This window comes from Mustela nivalis, assembly GCF_964662115.1.
Source record: "Mustela nivalis genome assembly, chromosome: 3".
In the NCBI taxonomy this organism is placed as follows: Eukaryota; Metazoa; Chordata; class Mammalia; order Carnivora; family Mustelidae; genus Mustela; species Mustela nivalis.
In genome coordinates, this window is record NC_139022.1 from 148,433,795 (window position 1) to 148,451,545 (window position 17,751).

General features: G+C 41.3%; 1 protein-coding gene across 1 annotated transcript in view; it reads right to left on the reverse strand.

Annotated features, from left to right (window-relative positions):
- Window positions 1-1,343: 1,343 nt before the first annotated feature.
- Window positions 1,344-17,751, reverse strand: part of C7 (complement C7) — a 52,140-nt gene continuing 35,732 nt past the window's right edge. Inside the window, exons 13-18 of the mRNA XM_082724656.1 lie at window positions 17,279-17,366; window positions 14,608-14,740; window positions 10,832-11,023; window positions 6,816-6,906; window positions 4,063-4,247; window positions 1,344-2,592 (exon numbers count right to left, since the gene is read on the reverse strand). Coding sequence (XP_082580782.1) covers window positions 2,411-2,592; window positions 4,063-4,247; window positions 6,816-6,906; window positions 10,832-11,023; window positions 14,608-14,740; window positions 17,279-17,366 — 871 coding nt within the window. The 3' untranslated portion in view covers window positions 1,344-2,410. The remainder of the gene's footprint in view (window positions 2,593-4,062; window positions 4,248-6,815; window positions 6,907-10,831; window positions 11,024-14,607; window positions 14,741-17,278; window positions 17,367-17,751) is intronic.

Here is a 17,751-nt window from a genome sequence, read left to right on the forward strand (position 1 = left end):
AATCTTCGCTCAAAGGACAATATGGTAAATGAATCTGGACGTGAATCAGACCTGGGTTTCAGGTAAGAACACACTGGCACAGCCACTGTGGAAAATAGTATGGCGGTTCCTCAAAAAATTATAAATAAAACTACCATATGATCCAGCAATTTCATTTTTAGCAAATTTCCAAAGGAACTGAATTCCGGATCCTGAAGAGGTATTCATCACACCCAAGATAGAGAAACAATCTCAGTGTTCATCCGTGGACGGGAAAAATGAAGAAAATGTGGTCTACACATACAACGAAAAATTACGCAGCCTTAGAGAAAAGGAAATCCTGCCATTTGTGACAATACGGATGGATCCAGTGGACACGATGCTAAATGAAATAAAGCAAACAATGAAAGAATACTATAATAATCTCACTTATGTGTATAAGCTAAAATAGTCAAATTCATAAAGAAGAGAGGGAGGACTTGGGAATGTGATGCTCGGAGAGTAACAAAGTTTAGTTATGCAAGATGAGTGAATTCTGAAGATCCACTCTATACCATTGCTGTAGCTACATGTTAGCTAAAATGCCTAGAGCTAACAATACTGTGATATATACTTATAATTTTCTAAGAAGGGGAGGTACCTGCATGGCTCAATCCGTTGAGTACCTCACTATTGGTTTCGGCTCAAGTCATCATCCTCGGGGCGTGGGATGGACCCCCATATCACGCTCTCCACTCGGGCAGTACCCAGCATGAAAAGTCTCCTGGAGGTTACCTCCTCTCCCTTCCCCTCTGCTCCTCTCCCTGTTCCCTTGAGGGCGTGCTCTCTCTTTAAAATAAATAAATTCTTGGGGTGCCTGGGTGGCTCAGTGGGTTAAGCTTCTGCCTTCGGCTTAGGTCATGATCTCAGGGTCCTGGGATCCAGCCCAGCATCTGCATCTGGCTCCCTTCTCAGTGGGGAGCCTGCTTCCACACCCATACCCACCCCCACCCCCACCCCCCCGCTGCCAATCTCCCTCTCTGCCTACTTGAGATCTCTGCCTGTCAAATAAATGAATAAATTATTTTAAAATTGTTTCCTAAGAAGGAAGATCTTATGTTGTGTTCTTACCATGAAAATAAATAAATAAATAACAACAACAATGATAACAAGAGAGGTGGGGGAAAACTTTAGGAGATGATGGATATGTTTATGGTCTTGATTGATGTATACTTATCCCCAAACTCATTGGAGTTTTATATATGAAGTGTGTATAGCTTTTTCCATGTCAATCATATCTCACTAAAGCAGTTTAAAAAACAAAAATATATTTAAAAAGAACACATAATTCTTTCTAACATAATAAAAAAAATTCCAAAGAACAGTATCTTTAATGAGATTTTAATCATTGTCATTTTAACTAAGGTTTTGTTGAAATGTATTTATCAGTACCAGAAAAGTACACAGATATTATTTGTATATGAAAGCATATTTTAAATTCCATTTAAGCCCACTCATTTCATCTCCCACAGCTGCTTTTTTGTTTTGATGAAAGATGAATAAGGGATAAATAGAAGGCTAGTGTCTCAAACTGATGTACCTGTATGGCCCCCTGAAAAATCCAAGCATGTATTCATATTTGAGAAAACAGTGCTGTCAAATTCATGATCTCTCAATAGCTCAGGCATGAACTCATGCTTCCTACAAAAGAAAAAAGGGGAAAGGGGGCAAATTGCATTTCATGCACTTGACACGCACTAGAGAAAAGCCCCAGAGAGAAGAAGGGATTGTGTTTGTGCTCAGACAAGAAGGCAGAAGGTGTCAGTGCTGAGAGCACAGTGGTTCTGACATTTCAGGGGTTCCATGTCCAGATAAGATGTAGGGATCCCTACACGGGGTGCTGAAGTCCACAGGCAGAAGCACGAGATCACAGCTTGGAATGGAAATTTGTATCTGTCTTCTTCCCCTCAAGGTCCCCTTCGCATTCATCGTCCCAGAGGGAAGCCGACCTCTCTCATCTTACTGTTCTCCTAATCCATCCGTACAGGGTGTTGGGGCCCATAGGTGGGATCTGTCATACATTGATGAATCCTAGGGTTGAAGGGAGTATTCGAGTTTCTCCGCTCTAAGCCTCTCATTTTCAGATTTAAACAGTCAAGGTCCAGACAAGTGAGCAGTTTGTCCAAAAACACACAGCTCGTGCACAGGTTCGAGGGCGCTGCTCATCCTGGCTGACATTTTAACTAAGAAGAGAAGGAGTGTTGTCTGGATTCGGGTTTGGCCGAACAGGGGGCTACGCTGGTGCCCGCGGCTGGGAGTTGAGGAGAGACAGTGCAGAGGCAAGAGGAGGGAGAATCAGGGAGAAGGAGGGAGGGGGAGGGAGGAAGAGGGAGGAGGAGGGTTGAACTCAGCCACAGTGGCTGCGGGGATTCCGGCTGAGAGGCCTGGGAGCCTACGGGGTCCCCCCAGCGCAGGGCTGCGTGCTGGTGACAGTGACGTCCTGTCCTCGGCACCTGAGCACGCCGGCCGCGCACTCGCTCATCGTCTGCTCCACGCCATCCACTTCCACGCAGACGCTAAAGCCGCCGTCCTCGCACTCGGATGCTTCCCTGCAGACACATTTGCCGCTCTGGGCTGGAAACACAAACAACGACAGAGGCTCAGTGGCACGTGGTGGAGGGGGGAGAGCCAAGGCACATGACCTCCTAAAGCACGATGCTTTCCAGAGAGCTCTAGAAGCTCCTGCCTCGGGGATCGGGGATCGCAACAACCAACCCCCCGTCCCGGCCCCAGGAAAGCAGCAGGACCCAGAAAGCGAGGCATGTCGCTCCACTCAGAATAAGCAGGGTTTGAGCCTGGCCACCAGATCGGCGGGACCCACATGGGCCAGCTCTCTCCAAGTCCGGGGCTCCCCAGTGCTCCACTCCTCTGCGCTACAGTCTAGCAAAGCCAGAAACTGAGTAATCCCCCAACACCCGACAGATAAGGAGACAGCAGTAAAGACCAAGTTGCTGCAAGGCTCTAACAAGGACAAAGAAAAGAATTCAATTAGCTTTGAGATGCGGGGCATAAAAGAGAAACGGCCACATATCCCATAAAAACAAGTCAGAAATGAGGAGGAATTCTCTCTGTGTGTTGCAGGTGCCAGCCAGCTGGCTCCCAAAGAAGTGACAAGGTCAACCAGCCCACTGGTGACTGACAATCCTAATGGAACCCAATAGCTGGAGTTCGGTACTTTCTGGCTTGCACCACAAACTACCCAGGATCCAGGGGAAAGGGGCGAAGGGGAGAGCCTGAGTTGCTGGCAGAGATCACACAGTCCAGCTCCCAAATTTGCAGGTGGGGAAACTGAGGACAATGACTTGGCTCCAGGCACGCGGGCTTTCCCCATTGGTAACACAGCCAGAACTGTGGAAGGCCAGGCAAGGGTGTTATCCAGGTTCATCATAAGGGCTACTTGGATCTAGCACTGGCAAATCTCAAACCACAACTTGAAAAAGTAACTCTTTTTTCTATTCTCTTCAAATTCTTCTGATTACTTCTAGGAGAAAGTGTCACCTTGGCACTGATAGGCTTTTAACACTCCCCTAGCTCTTGCTAAACTCCCTTTATCCCACAGAAGCAGCAAGCCCCAAGCTGCCAGCAGCATCTGGCTAGAATCTACAGCCTCATTTTGTTTCGTTACATGTGTTTTTATAGTTACCTAGTATTTGTGGCGAGTGATATTTCCTTTTAAGAAAGTGATGAGAAAATTTCCTTTTTTAAAAAAAATGGGTATTTTTATGAGTCTATCTTTTAAAATGGGTACATAATATGGATAACACAAGGACAGAGCAAAAACCATGAAGGGGGAATGGGAAGCGCCAGTGTTTGGGAGGACATTCAGACCAACGAGGAAGGGGCTTTGTCCTTTTGGGTTCTTGATCCCCGCCCCGACCCCCCAGGGAAGGCTGTGGGCAAGGACAGGTCACTCAGACCAGCCTGAGACTTTCACATCCTCGGGGATCTGCTTGGATTTGCTGCTAAACCAGAACCTACAGTTTTAAAAACCTCAGTCCTACCATCTTAATATTGTTATAGTTACAAATATGAAATGCCCCTTACCATCACATTTTCCCCAGAGTGGACAGGCGCCACAGTCTTTCTCAGTGGGGGCAGGCAGAGTGCAACTGTCCCCCACAGCAAGGGTATAATTTCTACCCTGACACTGGAGAACACGCATCTTGCAAACGGTCAGACGCAGTATCCTTTCACTTCTCTCGTCTCGAGCACATACATCCAAGGAGGATCTGAAACAAAAATTTGTTAATTCCAATATTAACAAGACTGAAGACTGAAAATCTTCAAAATGGAGCATGAGACGTAAAAGGAGAGGCTCTGAGCTCAGGGAGTCTGACTGATGCTATGAGCCGCAGCAAAAAGATGGAGCAGAAACTCCAATCTCCTTCATGCCTGGGGCTCACCCTCCTCAGATCTTCAAAATGAACATATTTTGCTCTTTATCTGCTCACAATTTTTACAAGCTTAGATACCTCGTGTTGATCTAGTTTCTTCTAGAGCAGATCAGATAGAGCAAATTAGAAGAGAACAGGAGGTATGCTTGGGGACACTGGTGGGTGGACAAGCAGGCAGGCGGCAGAAATCAGCAAAGATCACCTACTCCGAGACTGTAGTCCGGTGGGACCATGGGCTGCAGGAGAATTAGGTCCTGCCAGCCCAGCAGGCCTGAGAATTCATGTCCATAATCTGGCATGCCCAATACTTGATGACCAAATCCTCAAGGGAAGATGAAATCGTATTTTTCAATGGGATTTTTTTTTAAAGTATTGACGTTTACAAAGTAGCTTAGAAATATTTCTATAAAAATGTATTACTTTTTTTTCTTAAGCATGGGTGCTAAAATGGTGAGATTTGGCTTTTTAAAAATGTCACTAATAAAAATGAGCACCTTTCTGAATGTAGATGGGCAAAGAAGGCATTACTGTTGTGAACCCTTTCACTTTCACTATTTTTGTATGGTAGATCGAGTTTACATTTATTCTTATACATTTTTAGCTCTAATATTTTCTTCAGTGACCAAGAGCTAAATTGACTTGGAGTTATTTACATCACAAAAACAAATCCTCTGTATCTTTCTTTTATCTGTTTACTTAAGCTTTAAATCGAACTACTCAGAACTGCTCCAAAGGCAGAGACCTTGCAAAGCCATTGTTATCAGTCTCTGATGGAAAGTTCACACCGTGTCTATAAACAGCAGGCTGCAGATAAACTAAATGAATCAGAGAAGTTGGAAAGAGGATGAAAGTGAATCAAAGTCAACAATGATTCTTAAAAAAACAATACCACAGTCAGAACATTCCAGGGCAGAGGACCACTGCCATTTACACTGTTTAGCTGTATTTTTCTTTCAAGAAGTTACTTCTTGTAAGATAAGGCCACAATCACCATTACCCACTGTAGGTGTTCAAGAAGTTGAATATGTGTTTTGGGGACAATATAATTGAAAGCCAAGTACAGTGGACCCCCCAGCAACAGTAGTTTGAACTGCACCGTGGGTCCACTTATAGAGAATTGTTTTGATACAGACAATAGTATAAATGTATTTTCTCTTCCTTATGATTTTCTCAATAGTATTTTCTTCTCTCTAGATTACTTTATTATAAGAATACAATATAGGCCGGCACTTGGGTGGTTCAGCTAGGATTATGACCCCAGGCTCCTGGGATGGAATCCAGCATTGGACTACCTGCTCATCAGGGAGCCTGCTTTTCCCTCTCACTCTTCCCCTCCCCCTGCTTGTGCTTTCTCTGTCTCTCTGTCTCTCTCTCTCAAATAAATAAATAAAAATCTTTTAAAAAAATAATTTACATCACTGGTAAAGCTTCCAGTCAAAAATAATCTATCAGTTAAGTTTTGGGAGAGTCAAAAGTTATACGTGGATTTTTTACTGTGAGGGAGGGTCAGCACCCCAGTCCCTCATGTTGTTCAAGGGTCACCTATAAGTGGGCAGTAAAGTGTGTTTTACTCTAGCTTCAGGGGCATTTGATCCGTGGCAAGAGATTAGAGCATGTTTAATGCCCTGACTCACTCTAGGACGGGGGTCTCTGAGATCCCTAAAATGAGGGACTCCGCTCTGCCTCAGCTGCCATCTGCACAGTCTACTCTGTCTCCAGCTTTGCAGAAAAGCCTGTGTGGTCACTGCTTCAGGCCCGGGCACAAATATGTACCCTGGCAACTGGCACTGCCTCAGTACTGCCTCCTGGCGTGCAGTTTCCTTCCCTTCCTTTATAAATAGTGCCGCTGGGAAACCTCGTCTTGCGCTAAGGCGATCACACCTCCTGTATCCGACCAGGACCATAACACAGACATCGAGTACCTACTTCAGCTATCCACCTACAGCAGATCCACCTGATTGCAAGATGGGTGGCATTCTCATAACGCACATCTGGAGACACAGCCATTTCCAGAATGGGAAAAGCAGCTACTTGTATCTCTGTTGGTACGCTGCGTAAGAGTTTATATGTCAAGGGAATTTCAACCCTCATCTCCTCAAGCTCTAAATCCTCACGGGACAGTGTTTTCATTTTGCCGCATTTCATGTATACAACAAGCAGTGCCCGAGGCATTCAGCCTTTCTCTAGACAGCAGAGCACTGCTTAACGCTGAGGGTGTCAGCCCTGGCGACCCAGGCAAGCAACAGGCAGCAGATGGGGCCAGGTTCAAAGGCAAACAAAGATCCTAACCCTTGGTTCAGCAATACTTTTGATCTAACAGAGAGACTATCAGCTACTGATGCGCTTTTTTTTTTCATCTTAAATAAAATAAAATGGGGAGAGGCAAGCGAAGAAGGAGCTTACCCACATTCATAGGGCATTTTACAAACACATCTTGAATTCTTCAGTTTCTCCCAGCGCTGACATTCAGGCACTGCTGGCGGCAAGGGGGCATCTGAAAGAGAAGGATAAGGGAGAGCCCGTCATTCGAAGCGCTGCTTTGTGGTAAACAAAATGTTATTTTAATTGTTGAACCAGATTCTGTAATAGTCCCAGCTGCCACAAATTTGCACAGTCAAAAAACAAAGCTGTAAAACATTTTACAGGAGACAGAGCCTTCTGAGGAGAACCCTGCAAATAATTTCATTGTTAGCATTTCTCAAGCAGTCCCTATTGTGTGAGCATAGACTATTGTGATATTTAATCTTCCTTAACAAATGCTTACTTCAGAGTTAAAGAAACTAAGGGTCAGGGACGCCTGGGTGGTTCAGTAGGTTAAGCCTCTGCCTTCAGCTCAGGTCATGATTCCAGGGTCCTGGGATCCAGTCCCATATCATGTTCCCTGCCCAGCGGGCAGTGTTCTTCTCCCTCTCCCTCTGCCTGCTGCTCCCCCTGCTTGTACTCTTCACTCTCTTTCTCTCTGTCAAATAAAAAAAAATCTTGAAAAAAAAGAAAGAAAGAAACTAAGAGTCAAAAAAGTGAAGAAACTGGTGCTAGTTCACACGCTTAACAGATTGGCCAAGCCAGGATTTAAGTTCATGTTTGTCTGAATTCAAGGCCAGTGGAGCAGGCTCCCTTTCATTAAGAAGTTGCTCTTTATAAACTGCTGTCTGGACTGCATTTTACCTACTCTGTCTATAGTGGGACAGAAAGCAACATAATGTGACCCATACGTAGAGAAATTCCTGGTACCCCAAGATGTATAATAACCTCTCACATGTAAATGTCTAGTTGGTTTCCTTTCAATGATGAGTAAATATCTAAAGGTATTTACATTTAATAAACTCATATCCACTGCTTTGTGTTTTTTACAAACCGATCAAATGTCAATCATCATTCCAATTTTGGCAGGAAAACACGTTGCTCCAGCTAACAAGAGCTTAATTTTTGCCTGCCATCTCCTCAGCTATCCCTAATTACAAGATGAATAGCCTAAGATCTCCTGCTATTTCCACCGCCTGCCAGCTTCATGACAAGGGAATTCAGTGGCATAAACTTTCCCAGCATAAAACTAGTTCTATGTTGGTTATACCTATAAAGGTAATTTATCTGAAGAGCATATTTTTATGGATGTACAAACTGTGAAATACTCCCTCACTTTGGAAAACTTAAGAGCTTTAGACATGACGGTAAAATCTTGTGAACAATTTGTTACTTGTAAAAAATGGGAGCAATGTGAAGCTTAGCCTTCCATGCCCAGTCACGTTTGTAATGAGGACTCATTCTTTAACATTTCCTTTTAAAGGACCGTTATCCTCAGTGCAATGTCATATTGTGAATTGGATCCTAGAACATTAAATGGATATAGTGAAAAAATGAAATCTGTAGTTGAGTCAATAGTATTACACTAATATTAAATGCCTTAGTTAACCAACTAAGTTATATCAAGTTATAGGAGATGTTAATATCATGAGAACATGGTAAGGGTATATGAAAACTGTATTTGCAACTTTTCTGAAATTTATTATTATTCCAAAATAATCATAACCAGGGGTAAGGGGGTGCCACAGGCATTGAGGAGGTAAAGACCAGGAATGCTGCTAAATAGCTTACAAAGCACAGGACTGGCTTCCGCAACAAAGAATTACCAGGTCCAAAATTCTAAAAGTGTCGGGGTTGAGAAATGTCGGGGTTGATCTAAATGTACCCAAACTAAAGTTCATGATAAAGTCATGTCAATAAGCTCTGCATTACACTTAGAAGTTTATTTCCTAGAAGCAGGGGAAGAGGGAAGTGGGAATGCAAAGGTGGTGGTCAAAGGGTACAAAATTCCAGATATAAGGTAAATGGGTACTGGGGATGTAATGTGCAACACAAAGACTATGGTTAACACTGCTCTATGATACACAGGTAGGTTGTTGGGAGACTGGATCCTGTGAGTTCTGATCATGAGGAGAAATTTTTTTTATTGTATTTTAATGAGATGATGGATGTTAACTAGACCTCCTGTGGTAATCATTTCACAATAGATATAAATCAAACATCATGATCTACACCTTGAACTTCTACAATGATGTATATCAATTATTTCTCAATGAAAAAAGAAAAAATATTTTTTAAAACTTTATTTACTTATAATTCCTAAGAATGAAATTTCAGATTTTTAATGTTTTCTAGAAGTTACTATAATTTCTTTATATAAAAAAAATATCACTGGTAGAATTAGCTAGACAGAAGACCTTTGCCTTAAAGAACATATAGCTTTGTTATCATCATATATCTTTATGACAAGACTAAATATTGATGGAGGGAGGGAGAAATGAGTGGTTAGTGTTTAATGAGCACAGAGTGTCAGTTTGGGAAAATGAGAAAGCTCTGGAAATGGACAGTGTGATGGACTGGATGATGGCTGTGCAATAATGAGAAAGCACTTAGTGCACTGAACCGTACATTTACAAATGGCTAAAATGGTACAAGTTACGTTATGTCTGTTTTACCACAATAAAAATAAAAAGACTAAATACCAATAGCAGGTATTTTAAAACATCAGCCTTGGAGGCTGACAAACCTGGAGTTTTCTATTTGTGATAGGCTTATTTTAAGAGAAGTTCCTGTTCTTATTCATCAGGGTCTTCCGAAAAACATGCAGGCCTTGAAAAATATCTTTAATTAAAACTTTAATAGAATTTGCTACTAAGAAGGAGAAAATTCATACTGAATTGTGCTACAAAATGACTGGAGCAGACATTTTAGAAAGACAAGTATATAATATCTCTTTTGGAATAAAAGAGCAACCTTGTCAAGTGTACATTGTTCTCTTTAATTTTAGAATTCCTGGTACAGGTCTACCACTTCAAATATCTCAATAAATTCATATTTATGGTTCAGTGCATTGGAAGCAAAGGACTTGTCTCTGCTGTGGACCACTGATGGCTAACAAGCATGTGGGAAGCAATATGGCGGGCACCTGGCTGGCCCTGATAGCCTCCTGTTCTGTCATCCGTGTCTATATTTAATACCATAGCCCATGTCCACCGTCAGCCTGCCCTCTCTTTAGTTATGACCATCTAATTCACCAAACAGTATCACTCAGGGAATCTGGTACTTCCTCCTCATTATTAAAGGCAAATTTTAGCATTGAATTAAAAGTCATTCACCAGAAAAATAAGAAGACTATATAAAATGGAATGTAAATGCGCTTTCCTTCTTTCCTATTTTTTAATTGTCTCAAACATATGTTTTCCATTTATTTTTAAAAATGTAAACAAAAAAGAAACAGGAGGCGATTTTAAAAACAAATCCATCCTACCTTAAATACCTCTAAAAACAAATGGTTTGGTTTTCTAAATCTCTTCTTAGCATAGCTTCGTGAAAGGTTATCTTAATTTGCTTGTTGTTCAAAATACTAGGTTTTGGGGTTTCCACTATTCAGAACAACTTCACAAACCACAACATTTTGCTTTCAATAACTTCTGCTTTGCAGTGTTAAATGTAAATGCTTTTAAATGTTCTTTTTCAATAATGCTAATAAACTCTCTGAAAGCCCAGAAATGAAACATACAGAATTTTTTATAAATTTTCAACCCAACTCTGTACTTAATAAAAGTACATTTCAAAAATCAGGAGAAAACCAGAAATTGTGTTTTTAAAATCCTTTATTTTCTTGGCACCAAGACAGATACAAAGCTAATCATTGATAAGAAGGATTTAAATTGGTTTCAGAATCACAGGGCTCTCCTTGCCTTTCCTTGCATTTCACGAGTCTATCTATGAATGGGAGCAAAAGTCTATTATCCACTCTATGAACTGACCTTCTTGTGGAAGGGCAGGAGTGGAAGGAACGGCTCACAGTTATGTCCATCCATGCTACAAAGGATTGTCACAAGGATCCTCACTCACCTGAGCGCAGGTGTCCTTGGACAGACCTATATGCTACTCACCTTTTTTCACACACCGAACACCCTTCATATCAGGACTCCACTTAAGGCTGGATCCACAGAGAAATGTTGAAGGACCTTCTAAGGACATGCCACCTGAACAGGAAATGGTCACCTTCTCACCAACTCCATAGAACGGTTTGCGGGAATGACTCTGAATGCCATCCATCAATGTAGGTAGAACACAGGCAATTTCTAAAGATAAAAGAAAACAGAATACAAGGGTCATTGCTTTCCTGTGCCATCTTTTTTTTAAATGATAACTTCGAATAGTGTTAATACACATGCTTTGTTTTTTTCACATTAGAGGACAAAGAGGAAGAGGGAAGTAAGTTCACTGCTAGGATGCCCTGAAAGACAAGTCCCACAGTGCCTGGCACGTAATTGACCAAAGAAAGACTGAAGACCAAAACAGTTCCCATCCCTCACCCCTGCCCTCAATGCAACATGCTAACTTAAAATGAATCAGCCTTATAAACAGAGTCCTAAAGGCCAGGCTGCTGTCAAAACTACACTTTTCCCAGCTGCTGCTTATCTCTTTGGTCTGGTGAAGTCCCACCAGAGTTTTCCAAAGAGCTCTATTCATCCATATATCATTAACATATATCCAATTACATACTTTTACTATCTGAAAGTTTTAAAGAACCATCTTTAATCCTTCAACCAAACAAGTATTAAATGCCTTTGGTTTTCCATCTCTAGTCTTTCCCACTTGATTACATTCATTAGCTCAAATCTTCTACATGAGGAAACAGCAAAGAGAAAAATGAGAAACATGCATAACTATGAGAAGCAAGTCAGAGTTTATAATTTTAAAAAAATCTTGGCAATCTCTATCATGGACTTTGGACAATATTTTACAAAATCCTGCTCTGATTCTGTACCACTTCCATCAGAAACTTTACTCATTCATTAATTCAAAAAGCATCTATTGAGTGCCTGTATTAGCCAAGTAGGTTGTGTGCTGCTGGAGACGTAACAGGTACAAGTCTACAACATTTGGTAATGCCATTCTTCTTGAGTTATTTGTAGTTCAAACAAGAAAAAAATAATCAGAAAAGCTGATGAACTAAGGAGGAACTGCAGCTCAGAGACTGAGAAGCTGGTAGTTTTTAACAGCCTTATATAGGTTTAGGCGATCAAGAGTAAGAGTCTTGTCCCATCACAAAGGAGGAACCTAGGGAAAAACCCCAGACTTTCTGTTGGGATCTCTTAATGGCTACATCCTAGGAATAAAGGTAAACAGACACAAAACAGTCTCACTGCTTGCCAGAAACAAAATCAAATCTTTTCTAGAGGAAGAGAAGAACATCACCCCAAACCACAAATGATTCCTTTATCTTTTTACACACAAAGTCTGGCATTTATTCAAAACTAATCTAACATTCAAAAGGACAAGAATTAACCAAACTCCCCTAAAAAGACAATAGAAACAGATCCACAGCAGGTCCAGATAATGGACCTTGAACAACAGCGGACCTTGAAATAACTGTGATTAACATGATGGGAAAAAATTAAATGGCAAGGCATGGTATTTCAACAGAGAATAAGAAAGTATAGAAAAGTGAACAAATGAAATATCTATAATTGGAAAATGAAATTAAGAACACAAAAGAGTTCTTAAAAGCAAATTATATAACTTACAGAGAATTAATAAACCGGAAGGTAGCTCAATAGAAAGTATTTAGAATGAAACAGAGAGGGCACCTGGCTGGCTCAGTCCATTAAGTGTCTGCCTTCAGCTCAGTTCACAATCCCAGGGTCCTGGGATCAAGACCCACATCAGACTTCCTGCTCAGCAGGGAGCCTGCTTCTCCCTCTCCCTGTGCCTCTCCCACTGCTTGTGTTCTCTCTCTCTCTCTAAAATACATACATATAAACTAAACAAAATCATTTAGAATGAAAAAAAGAGAGGGAAAAATTATGCAAAACCAAAGAAAAGAACATATATAATACATGCAATCTAAAAAACACATCATTTGTGTCTCACAAGGAGAAATGACCAAGAATGGGACAGAGACAATGTGGACACAATAGTAAAGAATTTCCTAAAATTGACAAAAGATTCAGATTCAGGAAGTGTTTCGAATATCAACCAGGGTTAAGACAAAGAAAATCACACCTAGGTGCGTCACAGTGGGAGTACTTCTGAAACACAAGCACTGGGGGAAAAAGGAAATTCTCAAAAGTAGCTGGACATAAGATTTTCACACCAGAAATAGTGAGACTCATAGTGAAGATCTCATTAGAAAACAGTGAAGTCAAAAGGCAAGGATAAAATCTTTAAAGGCCTTAAGTATAATAACTGCTAACCTAAATTCCTTACCCAGTAAAAATATCCTTCTAAAACAAAGATAAAATAAAGACATTTTTTGGGGCACCTGGGTGGCTCAGTGGGTTAAGCTGCTGCCTTCGGATCAGGTCATGATCCTAGGGTCCTGGGATGGAGCCCCGCATCGAGCCCCTGCTGAGCAGAGAGCCTGCTTCCTCCTCTCTCTCTGCCTGCCTCTCTGCCTACTTGTGATCTCTCTCTGTCAAATAAATAAATAAAATCTTAAAAAAAAAAAATAAAAATAAAGACATTTTAAGATGAACAAAGACTGGGACCATTTCTTATCAGTAGATTCACAATAAAGGAAAATTCTCTTTAAGCACAAGCATCTTATTAAACATTTTGAAGAACCAACTTTTGGCTTTATTACTCCGAGATAAGAAATGTTTATATTCTATTACAGTACTTTCTAAGGACTCCAGGAGTGAGAGACAGAGAGACAGACAGAGACAAAGACAAAGAAGAAAGGTCCAAGGAAGAAGAAGGAGGAGGAGGAGGAGGAAGAAGGAGGAAGGAGGAAGAAGGAAGGAAGGAAGGAAGTCCTACAGATCAAAAAGATGAACACCAACAAACAGGAAATACGGCCCAAAGGTTGAACAGTCCCTTCATCAGAAAGAATAGGCAAATGGCCAGTAAACATGAAAACAGGCATGACATCACAGTCACCAGAAAAAAATACAAATTAAAAAAATAAGATATTGCTACTCACTCACCAGTACACCTAAAGTTTTTAAAAGATTGATGATGCCAATTGTTGGTGAGGATACAGAGCCATCTTGGATTCTCAGATTTTGGTAGGGATGTAAGTTGGTACAACCATTTGGAAGACTAGTAACATCTACTAAGTCTAAGTGGATATATACCCTATGATTCAAAAATTTCATTAACAGATTTATACACAAGAGAAAAAAAAAATGTGCGTGTGTACATGAGGGGTTTTTTCACATCGCATAGATAACTGATAGAGGAAAAATACGTCTCTACAGCTCTATCCATCCACTGAACCAACTTATGTTGCAGTACAAGTGAGATGGAAGGCCAACAGTAATGCTAGCGTGGTTAGCCCAAGCACTACTCAGATGCCCACATCTGAACAGAACAGGATGCAAATTTGAGGACGTACATTCAAGGAAGTACAATGATGATGGTACATCCCTAGAAATTGAACTATAGAGGATGTTCTGAAGGTCTAACCCAGACCTGAGTTCCTTAGCCTATTCTAATTTGCACCAGGAACTTTAAAATTGCTCCTGAAAGGAGCACTATCAACTAGAGACTATGGAGGGCTTTTTCAAGACACAACCAAAACTTGGACAGGATCCTAAGAGCCCCTCAGGAAAGGGGGGGTCAAGACACAGGCCACACAGTGAACACTGCTTCATCTTGAATCATCCTCTTCTCCATGACTCTCTCATCTTAAGTTACACATGACAACCAGGCCACTCACTTTGACAATGCATTTCTCCAACAAGCCACCGTAAATCATCTCCACATCTGGCGACAGGGTCTCCGATAAGAGAGAATCCTTCATTGCAAGTATATTTTATGTTTTTCCCAACAGGAAACTTCTCACCTTCATCCTAAACAGAAATAAGAGGGAGACAGAGAGAAAAAGTATGTCTATTCTGCATTAACAGAATGTTTCTTTAGAGATATTTGACCTATAAATCTTTTTTTTTCAAGTTTTTATTTATTTATTGGACAGACAGAGATCACAAGTAGGCAAAGAGGCAGGCAGAGAGAGAGGGTGAGGTAGCAGGCTCCCTGTGGAGAAGAGAGCCCGATGCAAGACTCGATCCCAGGGCCCTGAGACCACGACATGAGCCCAAAGGCAGAGGCCGAACCCACTGAGCCACACAAGTGCCCCTTCACCTATAAAACTTGTCTTCTTTTAATCATCAGGCAAACTAAGTTCAAATAACGAATTTAGAAAATTGTCCATAAAAACATTCTTCCTTGTACGTTCCTAGCCAACAACATTTGCACTACCATTGATTGAAATAAAGCCCGTAATGCCACTGTACTATAATTTATTGATTGTCCCGCAAATACCAGGCACTGTCGTAAGCATTTTACTAAAATTACTTTAGTGGACACTCCCCAAGTCACCTCTCTCTCCTATGTTTCAGGAAAAGACAGTTTGTTATCAGATTTTGGAACTTTGGTACTTGTCAGTAAATTCTTTACCTTAATATGTTATGGGCTGTTCGTTGGCAATACTGCCTAACAAAAGCCAGGAGGAGCAGACAGAAGTGTTCAAATCCTATCAGCGTACTCATGAAAGTTTAAGTTTCTCACTGATGACTTTTAGAGGAGACAAAATGCTGATCTTCTCCAACCCTACCCTCTGAGGGAAGTACTGCCAGGACTGGGTCACATTCAGGGATGTAGTGTCTGCCTGTGATCCCAAGCGGTGAGTTTTCACAGCGAAGCAAGGGAGAATTCGAAGTCTAAGACCTCAGGATGTAATCGCTCTTCTGGGGATTCTCTTAGTTCCTTTCCTCATCTTTCAAGTTCTCTGCCACCCCACAGGGAGGGTTGAGAGATGGACCTGTTCTGCTCCAGACATTAGAACAAAATTCCATGGTGCCTTTTTCTTCTCACTGTCAGTCCTTGCCCAGGCTGGCTCCATCATGGGAGTTGGTCGGAAACAGAGGGTTTAACACTGGGGGCTGAAGAATATGGGGATGGACACTTGATTTGCTTTGGTGCTAATCTTTAGGCCTTCCTATATGGCGAAGTTGAACTCAACAGTGCCCAAACTTAACTCTGTGTCAGAACTACTAGTTGCAATTAAATGGGGGGCTGCGCACCTGGGTGGCTCAGCTAGTTAAGAGTCTGACTTTGGCTCAGGTCATGATCTCTGGGTCCTGGGATGGAGTCTTGTTGTGTCAAGCACCCTGCTCAGCAGGGAGTCTGCTTCTCCCTGTCCCTGGGCCCCTCCCCATTATCCTGCTCACATTCTCTCTCTCTCTCACTCTGTCTTTCAAATAAATAAATAAAAACTTTAAAAATTAAAAAAAAAAGACCCTACCCTAAATGTACAGAATGAGGAAAAAATGGAAGATAAGGGGCAAGCAGCAATCCTATTAAGTTCCCTGGGTGATGTAGCCCATCTGTGGGGCAATGTTCTGAACCCCCGGCTCCTTAGGACACACGTGCACTGGAGTTTGGAACAATAGCTCATGATTTGCTGAACTACCCAAATTTACTTGGCCTTGATCTCCAAGCTTATGTTTCCTTCAGGAATTCTATGGATTATGATGGTAAATATACTGGGACATATGAGTACTAGAGATGCTGGATTCATTCTCCTCCCTCTCTACACACACACATACACACACACACACACACACACACATACCCCTCTTCCCTTTCCATTACCTATATTTGGGGAAACTTCAGGGAATTTGAGAGGCAAATCCTTCATGGAGAAAGCAAGGCTGGGAGCACTGAGAGGGCCCTGATGGACAGTATCTCCTATATGAGCCAGAAAAACACTTCACTGGGGCTTGGGGCCAAAGCTTCATCATAACAAGCAGTGAGAACAACATGAATTAATATGGTCCCAAAGCCAAACAATTCCCTAGAACAAGTGGCAGATGACTTGTGTTCCTTCCTGAATGAGAAAATTGCTCAAAGTATAATGACCCATATCTCACCAACACTGGCCAAATGTCTTACTGGCTTCGGGAATAAACCCAATATTTTATCCCAAACCCCATATTTGTGAAAAGAAATTTTAAAGACATTTTTCAGTGGAAAGAATAAAGTTCTCTTTGTTGAAGAACTTGCTTATGGATTTCTATCTTAGTGTTCAGAATAGAAACATTCATCTGCCCTCTGGCATGATTACATTTCTAATTTCATTGGGCAGCAATATTGATTCACCTTACCACAGAAAATATACTGCCTTCTGCAGAATTCTAATCACCTTGGGCCAAAGAAGAAAAGTCACAAACTAAAGCCCTCACCACTAAACCTAAGATGCACATATAAACTATTTTTAGCACCGTTTCATCATGTAAGAACGAAATAAATTGGACATCAGTAGAGAGAGGGAACTTGGAGCAAAGGGTGTATATGTAAAGGAAAACAATATATCTTCCATAACCAACTTGAACATATCCATCTTTCAAGGCAGGAGGTGATGGACAGAATTCTTTTGGAGTCAAAGGCAAAGAAAAACAATGTGGTTCAAGCAACCTGAAAGGAAAAGGAAACAAAACATAATTAACATGGCCGAGCTCCACATATAATAAATATTTTGCAGCACAGTGCATTTTTTATTTACATTTGAAGGGAATCCTTTTGCATAAATATGTTGATGTGATTGCCATTCTCAGAATCAATATCTGATCATATCCTACCATAAAAAACTCAAACATAAGCTCAAGCTTCCAAAAAAAAAAAAAAAATAGCTAGTAAGTCAGCAGTATGAAGAACAAAGAGAAAGAGAAGGAAATAAAAGTCACTGGACAACACACATACTTGATATCATTTCTAGAGGTCATCTGTCTCAGACCTACTTTTTCTCCTGCTGTCTGGCTCTGAGATGCCACACAGAATTAATTCTGTATCAAAAATAAGG